Genomic DNA, 14,430 nt, shown 5'->3' on the forward strand with positions numbered 1-14,430 from the left:
CAAATCGAGTACAATTTAAAGAACCTGGCTATATTTTCCACAAATAATTTTGAAACAAAGGCTAATGATTTTTCACATTTTCTGAGCAACCAAACATAAATTAATAAGCAACCAAATCAGAATAAAAAAGGCTGAGGTTCTAACCTCAGAGAGCTACAAACTTCTTCAAACGATGGAGGCTGACAGCTACCAATTTTTTCAACCAATGGGGGGTTTCGAGAGGACGGTTGGAGCATGCCAACAGGGGTGGAGGAAAAGACATGTTTAGAAGGGACGGTAGAAGTAGGCCGACGAGAGTGGGGGGAAGGTGTTTCGAATGGACTATTTTTGTCTCACAGAGAGAGAGAGAGATCTTGGACACAAAGAAAAGTGAATACAAAAAACATGATTAACCGCATGTGAGTCTCTTCTCTATGTTGGGGAAACCCATACATGACAACTACTTATTCGTTGGTGTAAAAATGGTTACGACCGGTTCAAGGCTTCTCCCTTAAATACATTTTGTTTCAAATGATTCTAAGGATAATTAAATAGTTAATTATGTGGTATTTTACAGCTTTAAAGGGTAATTAAGTAGTTCATTTAAATGAGGGAACAATTATTCTCTCTTCCCACTTTTTTTTGTTTTTTTGAAGTGACGGACCATTCATTATGGTCAGAACTCTTATACATGCAGGACGCTTCAACCAAAAAGATAAATGGTTCAGAAATTATTTAAATATGTTCCTCACTTTCCTTGCTGCTAAATAGTCAATATGGGGAATAGTACATGTTCTTCACTTCTTTGCACATGGCTGTACAGCATTCACACACGGGAAAAACGTTGTTGTTGTTGTTGGTGTAGTTGTCAATGCAATGCATGTCTTTCTGGTTTTTTAATTTCCCCTCTCATCCTTGCTTTCTCCATTGTTGTTGTGCATTATTCTCCAATTATCCAGTATTTGACTAGTTTTCGGCATCCCACGAATTATTCATCCTTATCTGTTATCAGTCAAGATTTCAATATCCTTTAGTTTTGAAAATTATTGGTTCATTTTAAGCAATTTTCAACAACAAATTAGTCCCTTTTTTATTTCAAAACTATAACTGTAGTAAATGAAAAACTAACGATAAAATTTTCGAAAGCAATGAACATAGACGACTTTAATGGCTAACCTGAAAAGCGAATTTCGCTTGTTAAAATGCTCCTAATGTCAATGGGTCCTTGCCAACCTCCGACTTTAAGGAGCCAGCGAAACTGACTGGAAGAAAGCTCAGCGTAAATGGTCAGGTCTAATAGTCAAGACCAAACTGAAAACTTCTGGGAAGTTCATGCGTGCACATTTACATCATACATATCATGTTGTTCTTGAATCATGATACCAACCTGGATTTGAAGTCACGGACTGTCGGTCTGTTCATGTTTGTCAAAAATCAAAAGGCAAGCCTGCCCAGAAAATTAAAACAAGTAATGAAAATGATTAGGAAGTTCATGAAAATGGTACTGTTTTAATGGAACAATATATGTTACAGTGGGCATATTCGATCGGCTGGCTCTTTAATACGGTCAAAAGTTCAGAGCATCTTCATTGACACGATGGAAGAAGATGCCAGCCGCCTGGGGACTGCCGCCGCCATTTGGAATTTTCAACAGATGGAACGGCCATATATTCGCACATGGTTTATATATTTTATCATGAGCACTACAGAACGAATCAGAATACAGGGAACTAGGATTGATTTACATTTGTTTAAATGATTTGAGTTGGTATGTAAATAATAATATTTTGTAAATTTTATTAAGATGTATTTAAATATAAATATATTAAAATATGTGTTTAAATTATATATAAAATAAGTTGATATAAGATTAATTTTTTTTTATAAAAAAGTTAAAAAAATAATAGATGCGATACAATTGATTGGAGAAGGGGAGTAAAAAAAAAAAATGATGGATGAAGGGTTGGATCACTTTAACAGCCAACCAGTAAGAAGAGGCAGAAAAGAAGTTGGAACATCTAGCCGCAATTCTATTCCTTAAAAACTAAGAAACCTTTAAAGTTATTCTCAGACTAACTTAATTCACATTATAATTAAACAACTAGATTAGGTGACATGGAATACTACTTTAATTAATTAATTAATGAACATTAATAGAAAGCGAAACAGAACATGATGTGAATATATATTTATATAATTTACATGTTTTTTTTTTCTTAACATTAGAAAAGCATGCCAAAACAACCGTTAGATTTTGACGGTTACTGCTGGAAGGCATTAAAAATAAAACTTGTCCATAATCTAGTCTACATCCTGATCTTCTGATAAGATTAGAAGTCATTTTACCTTAAGAAGAGAACAATGGAAAAGTCAGGAAGAGTAATCTTAAATCAAACGAATGCGATAAGATTGACACCTTCACTCAACTTAATACCAGAATCAATAAAGTAAAATAGTATCATAAATTTACAATTTTACTCGTACAATCATATGACATGTCAGCAATTGAAATAGTAAAAATTCTAAAAATTTCAAATTCAAAATTAAAATTAAAAAATAAAAAATTAATAAAATAAGCTGATAGATACTTAATATGTATAATAATATTGTATGGGCATAAAATTATACGTACATGTAATACTTAAAATCTTAATCTTTTTCTTTTTAAATTAATTTAAAATCTTAATCTTATTGAACCGAATGATGTACATAAGATAGTATATATAATTAACTAAATGCATGTTTAGACGTTTTAATTAAGTTATATTGCTCCTGAAACGCGGTTTTATATATGCATGCCAACTGCCAATTAAGTTCATCAGCAATCGGCTTTTTCAATTGACGTGTGCAAGGCTTTAAACGTATTCAAACTTGAAGGTCATCGACCCAACCGACACCGTATCTTTAGTTTTTCATGGCATGTGTATTCTTATCTGCCAAGAGTGCTGGGATATATATATATATAACCATGACCATTCATATAGTGCCACCTAATCAACAAATATCTGCACGTGGCGTGAAGCAAAATATCTACCTTCAAAGTTCAAACAATTAAATATCTCCGGCCTCTTGCCAGGTTTCACATTATTTAGACAAAATTAAGAACTTGGACTTCTACTTTTCAAAAGACTCGAACGCTATCCTCAAAGAAACCACATGTCACGGCTTATGTAAACGAAATTCCTCCTATGTTTCCATTTTATTCTCAGATATTTTATCTTTTTGGTTTTTGTCATGACTCAACCAAAAAAGTCAAAATATCCCAACAAAAGCATATCCATTTTCCTGTCCCTGTCTAACCTAAGAATCTCCACGCTCACAAAATTCTAAAACCACCTCTATCAAATCAAACCATCTATTTCTTATATAATTATTATATTTTTTAAAATTTTTATATAAAATATAATAAATAATTTAATTTTTTTAAATTTTAAAATAAAAATAATATAAAATTTTATATTATAATAATATTTTATTTCATTTTTAATAAAATATCTCTTCTCATTTTAATTTTTTTAAACTTTATAATCAAAAGAGGCTGAAGAATCCAGTTTATGAGAACCCAAAAACATTTTGACCAAAAGCCACATCATTGCCAATCTTTTTGGTGAAAACCCCCCCATTGGTCCATACCATTTATATTTTTATACACTTGTAAGCTAGCCATAGAGGTGGATGAGTGGAAGAAATCTAAAGCTCTACCTAAAAAATATAATTTTTTTTTCTTCTTTTTCTTTGAGCTAACGTGGCACTAAATTGAACGGTTACATCTTACAGCTAATTTTTTTGGATTTATCTTTCTTTTTCTTTCACTCTTTTTTTTTTTTGACAAATTGCAGCCTAACTCTCTCAGTCTCAGCACGTGTGTCCACGTTGCTGTTTCATTTCGCTGACGTGGGCTTTTCCCGTGTGTAGTACTATTGTCGTTTTGTGGGGGGTTCATGCACTGGAACCAGATAAGGTCGGCCACACCATAGCATCGAACATCGGATTAGTCTGGACACGTGGGAGTTTTTTAAAGGTGAAGAACTCAAGGTGTGTCCCATTCAGCCAACAGTAAGACGAGGACGACCCGTACAACTCTCGGTGCCCACTCATGTTTAAAATCTCTATATAAACAAGCCCAACTCATTCAACTAAGAAAAAAAGAAAAAGAAGTAAATTCAAAATTCAATTTCAATTTCTCTCTCTCTCTCCCTCTCTTAAGTATTCTTTTCTCTTTGTGGAAAATCGTTGCCGGAAATGGGTGCGCCGGAAATAGACGCACTTTCTCAACTAAGCTTGCCGCCGGGATTTCGGTTTTATCCGACGGACGAGGAGCTTCTGGTGCAATATCTATGTAGAAAAGTTGCAGGGCAGGATTTTAAATTGGAAATTATAGCTGAGATTGATCTGTACAAATTCGATCCATGGGTCTTACCAAGTGAGATTTCACACCCAGAATTGAATAATTGAGCTCAAAGCATCAATCTTGAACCATAATTCAATCTTGTATTAAAGTTTCTCATATTTAATTTGGTACTTGCAGGTAAAGCAATATTTGGTGAAAAAGAATGGTACTTCTTTAGTCCTAGGGACAGAAAATACCCAAACGGTTCAAGACCAAACAGGGTTGCGGGTTCTGGGTATTGGAAGGCAACTGGGACTGATAAGATTATCACCACGGAGGGTCGTAAGGTTGGCATAAAGAAAGCTCTGGTTTTCTACGTTGGAAAAGCCCCCAAAGGAACCAAAACTAATTGGATCATGCACGAGTACCGCCTCCTAGAACACTCACGAAAGAACGGAAGCTCTAAGGTAACGGAAATTTTTTGTTACATCATGATACTCCACGCTGTTTTAGTTACTCTGGTTTCTATTTGATTTGTTTTAGGTGGTTTTACTTTCTCTTTCTGATGAGAGTTTCTTGTTCTTGTATTTTTTCTTTTAATTGCAGCTGGATGATTGGGTTTTGTGTCGGATTTATAAGAAGCACTCGAGCAGTACTGCTCAGAAGCCCACGACGAGCATTTCGAGCAAAGAACATAGCAATGATTCATCGTCTTCGTCCCACTTAGACGATGTCATGGAGTCATTTCCTGAGATTGACGACCGCTTCTTCGATTTGCCGCGCATGAATTCTCTCAGGAACCAACAGAATCTGGGTTCCGGAAATTTCGACTGGGCCAGCCTTATAGGCGTTAGCCCGGTACCCGAATTCGCCCTGGGAAATCATGCTCAGGCTCAAACGATTTATACAAGTAATGACATGTACCTCCCTTCCATACCGCCGCTTTGCCACGTGGAGTCCCCGCCGGAGAAGTTCAGGCACACGGTGGATGAGGAGGTTCAAAGTGAACCCATAACTCAGCGGGTCCATAACTCGGTCTACTTTCAGCAGAGCCCGAACGTTTTGACTCAGAACTATTCAAACTCGCTTGACCCCTACGGATTTCGTTACCCAAATCATCCGGGTGGGTTCGGGTTCCGAGGTTACGACAGTAAAAAAATGGTACAAAAATTATCTTCGGAGACCGGAGTGAGTCACTGTTTAGAGCAGTGGGATTAGAATCTAGATTGCTGTAAATATTTTTTGGGATTCTTTGGGCTAACGTTTCGGCTTTAGATTCCAAAAGTGGAAACCTCTTTTTTAAATGTCTTCGTTATTTTTAATTATGATTATCTTATCAATATATTTTATATTGCATCTAATAATTGTCAATTGACGTATAAATAAATAATAGTAAAAAATTTGGTTTAATTAATAAATTTACACTATACATCATCAATATAATTTAATTTAAAAGATAAATATTAAAATTAGAATTGTACAAATTAAATTATAGTATTATATGTGGTATAGAGATTTTAGAATAATATTATAAAATAATTTACAATTTGCAATCCAAGATAGTCAGAGCACCATGTTTAGGGATTATAATTTCCCGTAATTCATGGGGACCTCGAATGCTCGAATCTTGTTTGGACACCAATAATTTGGGTTTCCCTATGTTACATAAGCATGTTATTTGGTCGACAATGATAGTGTTCCAACTTATAAGCCGCAATTATGTTTGCATGTGACCGATGAATTTTGGTAGCAAAAATAGCAATGTTGAAGACGGCGACGGGACAACGTGGTAGGGCATGCTCTAATTAAGATCATAATGGTTGGTTTTAGCGTAATGAAAGGTATGGCAGTGTGGGACAGACAGTGATGTTAGTGATATATGTTTATGGTATAATATATTAATGAAGTTGGTATTTGAAAAGCTCCTCGCCTTAGTGTAGATTAATAGATTAATTATTCTTAATCTGATCTTTCTTATTGTTAATTTGTTGTACATCAAACGGTGTTTTTATTGTAATTTGAAATTATTTTAAACATATGATATCAAATAATAATTAATTTTTTAATAATAAAATTTATTACTTAAGTTATAAATTATAAATCTTAAAGTTATAAACTTTATTTTTCATCACAATCTCAAATATGTACTAAGTTTCTGCCAATTGCGTGTAGACCATGATCTATCATTTGGAACTACCTCTATCTATAAAAGTTGTTACTTTTTCTTTTTTTCGAAAATCGAATATTAGGATCGGCGAAAAAGAATCGGAAGAGAACCATCAAACGTTCTTATAATGATATAAATAAATATAAAAAAAAAAATTCGAATTATTTTGATATGATATATTAAATTATAAAATTATTTTTATTATAAAATAAATTTATTATATCATAAATTTTTAATTAATTTATGAATTTATTTTTATATAAATTTATTTAACTGAAACACTTTTCTAATCGAAATACACGCAATCATTCTTTTTATTTTTCAATAATTATTTTTCTTTGACTAAATAAATCAACGCGACAAGTTCCATTCAGCGCTATAAAGCCCTTATGGCTTCTAGTGGCTATAATTCAAGGGGCTGCTAATTTAGTACCAACATATTTTCTATAATCCACAAAAAGGAAAAAAACAAAGAAATCAAAACAGGACACAGAGCAATAAAAGACTTGACCAAGTCGATCGTCGGCTTGCTTGATTATCTTTTGTAAAAGATATTCCGATAATTTCCTTTTGAGGGAAAACGTGGGTGGCACGATTTTTACGTTTATGCATAAAAGACGGACCCAAATTGCTTGCGACTATTCTCATGACTCATCACACTTTTTAATGTGCGCATGTAAAGATTGTGATTATGCTATATGAGCGGTGCTACTCCAAGTCATCGCTTGGTTAAATTCTTTTTTTTTTTTAATTTTTTTATCATTTTAAAATATTTTTAAAAAATATTAATATATTAATAGTTCTTTAATTATTAAATATAAAAAAAATAAAATACATGATATGTCAAAATAAAATGACAAATTAAGTAGATAAAATTCCATTTTTCTTTGCTATATATGGTTGTTAGCCAAATTTAATTAGCAATTATAACAACTATCTATAATTTTGTTTTATTCTTTCTGCTTCCTCTCTTCTTCTGCTATCGCTAACAAATGAATAAAATTACATTGAAAAAGATTATTGTAACAGAAATTATAAATTTATATAGACAGATTTAAAGAGTATGATATGTAAATGCTCTTAAAAATATGAAGGCAAAATGGTATCACCTGTATTCCATTCATAATGACAGAATATCTAACACAGTACACACTCCATAATTAATTTTGTCCATTTCAAACCAAAACCAAGCTTCACCATCATAGCTTCTAAAAAATCTCACTCAACTTTATCATAAATTTTAGACATGTCCAACTTGATAGTTATATTGCCCTCTCTGTCCCACTGTCTTAATTTCATAGTATGAAGCATAATATTATCCGTAATTAATATATCAGGAATAAAATTATATTTAGAGAATTATATATTATATAATTTTAATTTTAAATAATAGAAAAGTAAGTGCTTTTATTTAGAGAATTAGTATTTGCGTTTCTATAATTGCGAAAGTCCAACATATCATATTTTTTTTAAAAGTTGGTAAATCTATCATCTACATGAAATAATTATTTTTTTAATAATGTATTTAGTATTATTTTTTAATTTAAGATTTTTGACAAAGCCTTGACTAGTCGAATATTGTTAATATGCTATAACGCATGCACTTATGTCATAGAAATTACATTTTTCCTTCGGGCCATACTCGTGTGTTGATGATCAATACACAGCCGACAATATATTATATATTTAGCTTAAAGTTGTTAAAAACACCACAAGAAATTTGGGAGATTTCTCGTCCGCATTAATTAAAAGTTTTCTACATTTTCCATATATATATATATATATAATAATGTAGACCACAACTTTAGAGTACTCCATGTATGCCTGCTTGATCACTATTCAAACCATGAATTTTGACCATTCAAATTCAGATACATACGCTGTCTCTTGTCATGCATGAAGTACTCCCACACCAGATTTGTCCCATTCACAACCTCGTAATGCTCGTCACCACAAATTTTAACGTTACTCACGTTATGAAGCAAATTGCAATGCATCCACATCTAGTTATATTATTTATTTTGTTCGGATCGATAACGTTACTTGATTAAAAAAAATAATTCAAAGGCCTAAATCACACCCCAAATACCCAAAAATATCGAAGGAAAACCGAAAATATAGTATGTCTCATGGTTTTTTCTTTTTATTTGGACCATTCATGTATTTATTTATTTTTATTTAATGGTTAAAAAAGTGATTATTATTGTATATTTTATTTTAAAAAATATTTAAAGATGTTTAAAAATTGTGAAAAAAGAAAAAAATCAAAAAGTATAATTTACATCACGTTCAGTAGTCACCTCTTAGCAGAGTCCAATATGGAAAGGGTGTCGTATGCAAATGCTTAATTTGGGCCCGTACGCGTTGGGTTTTCAATTCGAAATTCAGAGGCGTAAATCATATCTCAGACACCCGAAAGGAACCAACCTTTTTTTATACCCCCAAAAAGTGTTTCCAATCTGTGTCCATAAATATGCACAATTTTTATGGGTATTGGAAGCATTTTGTTTGAGTGATTTTTCATTCCCTTTTTCTCTTCTTACACTCAATTTCGTACTTTGGGCTCAAGCCCAAACCAGTAGCACGCGCCCAACGGATATTTGCAAAATAATGTGCGTATAAATTGTAACCTTACGTGGAAAACTCTATTGGTAGTCAAATTTGCACACCCCTTGTGCACTCCGAATGATATGGAATGGATTTAATGAAACGGTATGGATTGCACTTTAGGTGTGAGATGAAAAATTCAAACGCTGCGGATTGTTTTTGGCGGATTCCTTCTTCCCCAACCCTTCTCCTTCTTCCCCATTCCCCTCATAAGCTCTTATCCTTCATCCCATTTCCCCCCATAGCTTCTGCAAGTTAAAAATCGTGCTCTCTCTCTCTCTCTCTCATCAACGAGACCCACAATTCTCGGAGACGTCCGATCTAGATTCGTTCACTTCATATCTCTGAATTTTATGATTGAAAAGTAAATGGAGAAAGATGTTAAAAACCCATATCTATTAATTTGCAGCAATTAGAAGTAGATCTCTCTCTCCTGCCTCCTCAATCCCTAATCTTCAAGCCTCTCAATGTTTTCAAAAAATCCGAACCACCATCAAAGCAATTACTCTCATTCTTCTTCCTCATCAAAAAAACTTTCCTTGAAGTAGGAAAAGATGATCGTTTTGTGTATCTGACTTAAAACACATAATTATGGGCAAAATCTTGCCCCAATCTGGGTTTTGATAAAAAAAAAATGCATGATAAAAAAAATTGACTTTTGATGCTCGGACTTACTGGGTTAAGAGTATTGTGCTTTTTGAAACTCTCCTCAAGAAAAGCAGATTTCTCTTTGGTGAGTTTGAATTTCTTCCGAGTCGACTCATTTTCATCATCATTGCTGGCTCTTAAGTCTCAACCTCCAAATTTATCTTCATTTGTCCACCATTCCTAACACATAAATCCATCTGAAATGATGAAACTATACTGTTTGGAGATGATATCCATAATTAAACTTCTTTTTATTTTTATTTTCTTCAAATTTATTAAATTACCCTGCCAGGTCAGCTGGGGTGTACATGGGGTGCGCGAATTCGACTACCCCTAGTAGAATTGTATGTAAATATATAAGGCCATTAATTAGAGCATCTTATATATATAGCACGTCTTGTCATAAACTATTGGCTGATACATGAAAATGATGTCCCAAAAATGATGAACTATGGAAGTAGTACTATATACACACACACACTGAGAAGTGTAAATTGTGGTCTCTTTGAAGAGATTAAAGCTTCAAAATTAACAGGTGGTTTTTCTTTAATTTTGATCTTTGCTAACTATTATTAATTAGTACATATGGCACATATGCTAAATCTGAGTAATGCTACATACAATCGTGAAATGTACAAGTATTATGCAGTCGCTTTAAAAAAAAGTAGGATCTATTATTAAATAATTAATTTATTTTCATGTGAATCTCATATTTATTCATTTTTTTTAAAGTAATTGCATGGCGCTTGTACACTCACAACTACTGCAACTATCATTTCTCGCTAAATTTATTTATAAGTTTGCTGCATGTGCCTTAATTTTAAAACTAACTTAAATATATATAAATTACCTCGAAATCTTCATTTTAGACTTTGATATATTTAATCATGTCCAACCACATGTTACATTTTAAAGACAAGTGTTTAAAATATACATGGGAACGATAAAAGCCATGCAATGGAAGAATAATTTTTGTTTTTTGTTTTTTTTGTTTGGGCAGGCAAGTAATGATTGGGCTATCCTCAACATGATTTGGGCTAATACTATTATATACAAGCTATATGCGTACGTAGGTATCCTCAATCCTGGCGTGCAAGTCTCAGATTGTGGCTTTGATGCCTCATGAGGAACAACGCGTGCTAAAAAGCCTCTATGCTTTTACTCTATCGAGAAACCTCATACTTAGTTTTTGTATTCCATGAGTCATCGACCATATCTTTGACCTATGGATGCTCTTTAATTTAATGCTAACAACGAAAGTACTATATAATATATATATCTATCTATGTTGCAAACGTACGTACGTGTGTCTACAACTACAAGCAACGGCCAGTAAAGACAAGGTAGGTCAAAAATCAAAATCAATTATCCAAGGAACTACTTGCTGCGCGCCACGAATAAATGGATCGGCTTGTTAATCATGCATATATATATATGGCACCCTATATATGATCGCCATTTGTAGTTGGTTACAGGTCATTTAGGCCTGCAAAATCATGGGATGCAGACTAAGAAATGCTTACGTTTAGGAGGAAAATTATCTGTAATAATATTTCTAGCTCGCAAGCTAGGGTTTCCATCTTGGAAACGCAAGCTTCATATATATATATATATATGCATGCATGTCCCCGACTTAATTTTTGTGATTGCGACAGTTATAAAAAGCAAATGAGAACACATGAAGAGAATTCTGAAGCCAAGGATTTCAGAAGGAAGTGGGTTGGAGCGGCCACACTACATGACGAACCTTTTTTGGTTGGAAAATTTGGTCTGTCGTACCGAACTTATATTAATTACGTATGAGACGGATGGATAACAATGCTTGCCATCTGACTAGACAGGTCCCATCACATGTTAAGGATCATGCAATTGTGACTTTGCCCATATTTGTTATAAAGATCATGAGGTGGTGGAGTTAGTCCAGCTAGTTTTTTATATATAGCATGATCGATGCTCGCGCGCGCGCGGCCGTGTGGCTGCATGCAGTACTGTCGCGCGGCCGAAACATCCAATATGTTATATGATCATCTGAATTGGGGAGTTAGCATAGGTACTGTTAAGATACCAAAACATGATTAGGGTAATTGCCAAATATTCGAATAAAATGAGAACAATTTTTTCTGAATATTTCTTTTTCTTAGGTACGTAATCCCCCCCGGCCCCCAACAAAATAATACACACACACACGTACACACACATGATATTGTTAATTTCCATCGTGCTTCGCATAGCAATATTGAGTTATTATTTAAGGTCATGAGTTGCTTTGATCGCATGATATATATATATATATATATATATATATATATATATTATAGATTGATTAGTTAGAATATAGTAGTACTCCTCCAATATCTATCCTAATTTCCTGCTCTTTTTAAATCATGTCTTAAAGTCGTGATCATTTCCTTTGAAACTAAGCTCCGACTCCATTATAATTTGTTCTCCCAAGCCCTACATATACACGTACCCTGTCCAATTTTAGTTGACCAATCTTTCACATGATTAGCCTAAATGTTCGGAGTCTACTCTTACTTATAATTATAAAGTTCCATTAATTTATGTGATACTTTATGTGGATTACGGGGCTAATTAATAATTAACTGCTCATAAATGACTACAGCTATAAATATATATATATATATATATATATACACACACTTATACACACCAGCTTTCTCATAAGATTCTTAATTAATTCGAGCAAATTGGTGGTATGTACTCTAGCTAACAGTACAACTAGCTATACTTGTAAGGGCCGGCCGGTTTAGTTTTGGGTGAGGAAATATCAAATTATGGAGCAATATTACTCCATGCATGGCATGGTGCCATGTGTGACATCCCATATGATAATGATAATGGTAGGTGGTGCATGAGATCCCACATTACTTAAAAAAAAGAAGTTCTTGATCTTTATAAGATTTCAATGAGACTCTAATTTTATCATTGACTAGTCCTTTCGGAATATAGGTCATGTGATTTGGGTTTTCTATTGAAGCGTTACAATGGTATCAGAGCTTATTCAAACCAGAAATGTGAGACTTGAGCCGTGCCATCTACAATGGATTGGCCCGATGAGGACGTTGAGAATTTAAGGGGGGAGATTGTGACACCTCATATGATAAGGATAAGGGTAGATGGTGTATGAGATCTCACATTACTTAGGAAAGAGAATTTCTTACTCTTTATAATGTTTCAATGGAGTTCTAATTGTATTATTGACTAGTCTTTTTGAAGTATAAGTCATGTAATTTGACCCTTCCATTGGAGCATTACATCATGCACATTCTATTTTTTTCTTTAGTTATAAGTTACATGATCAGCAACGATCATCAAAATAATTAAGGCCGGTCCTGTTTGCAAATTCTAATTCATACTTCACATGATTGGCCAACAAGATAATGTAAACATCGAAGGGCAAGTATAAGGGCAAGTATAAGAAGATGATCATAACGTCATATATAATATATATAAATATATGCGTTACAAAATATGATAAATTACACGTTAATCAATCTTCTTATTAGGTACTAATTAATTACCCACATAGCTATATAAAGTAAGGATAAAAAGAGCAAGTTAGGTATACCGGGAGAGGTAGAAATCGAATGCTACGTACCAAAAATTTGATAACATGATCGGTACTGGTGTTGATATTATCCCTATCTATGGTCTCGGTTAATGCTTATGCAATCCACATGCTTAATTACTAAATAGAAAGATAACCACCCATATTTCCAAAACAACTCTCTCTCTTGATCAATGTGTGTTTTTTTAAATGTATAAAAAATATTTTTAAAAAGTAGATTGCACTGGCAGGCATGTCCAGCGATAAGATCGATTGGGACACGACACAGTAGGACGGCTCATATTTGAGATGAAATAGATTGAAAGTATTTCTCAATCCAAACGACTCCTTAACTAGTACTATATAGTATTTGAGCTGGCTAGTATAGCAAATGATAATAGTACTAGTTAAGGAGTCGTTTGGATTGAGAAATACTTTTAATTTATTTCATCTCATCATTAAGTGAGATAATAATAATAATAATAATAATTATAATAATAATAATAATAAGGAATGGCAGGTGGCCGAACTATTAATACAACTGCTATAGTACACATTCACACACCTTCATGAATCATGATTGTATTTTTAGACGAGAGTACTCTGGGTGCCATTTAAGTATGGAAAAAGTTATTTTGCCTCTCAAGATATACATTGCTTGATAATTTTTTTTTTATTACTTAGTGATTAAGAAAATAATTTTAAGTGTATTGATATATTTTTTTAATATTTATATATATATTAAAAATGTGAAAAAAATATTATAAAAATAATTAGCAGTAACAATAAACGATGCTACTCAATAAACAGAATAGCACTGCTCTTTTAAGTATTTGTTGAGGAATATAAAAATAAGAAAAGAAAAAAGAAAAAAAGTTGACATAAAGTTTTGATTGGTTGATATAATTAATTTGCCCCCAAAAAAAGAGAGATTTTGATTGAATAATGATGTCAGCTCCTTCGATCGATCCAGATTACGAAATATAGATGAATTATTATGAACATGAAGTACTAGTACTGATGCGTGTTGGGACCCTCTGGTCGATCATAGACCAGCATTTTGGACCCACAAATTTTGGCCACGCCGAAAGGTTCTGGGGCCGGCCACTCTCGGAAAAACAACGAAAGCAG

At 33.2% G+C, this 14,430-nt stretch overlaps 1 protein-coding gene across 1 annotated transcript; it reads left to right on the forward strand.

Moving 5' to 3' along the window:
- Positions 1-4,123: 4,123 nt before the first annotated feature.
- On the forward strand, positions 4,124-5,613 carry LOC108993094 (NAC domain-containing protein 72-like). The gene is made up of 3 exons (XM_018967860.2): positions 4,124-4,402; positions 4,508-4,776; positions 4,916-5,613. Exons 1-3 carry the CDS (start codon positions 4,222-4,224, stop codon positions 5,525-5,527), a joined length of 1,062 nt encoding a protein of 353 aa, XP_018823405.1. The 5' UTR covers positions 4,124-4,221; the 3' UTR covers positions 5,528-5,613.
- The last annotated feature ends 8,817 nt before the right edge of the window (positions 5,614-14,430 follow it).

This window comes from Juglans regia, chromosome 9, assembly GCF_001411555.2.
Source record: "Juglans regia cultivar Chandler chromosome 9, Walnut 2.0, whole genome shotgun sequence".
NCBI classification, from domain to species: Eukaryota; Viridiplantae; Streptophyta; class Magnoliopsida; order Fagales; family Juglandaceae; genus Juglans; species Juglans regia.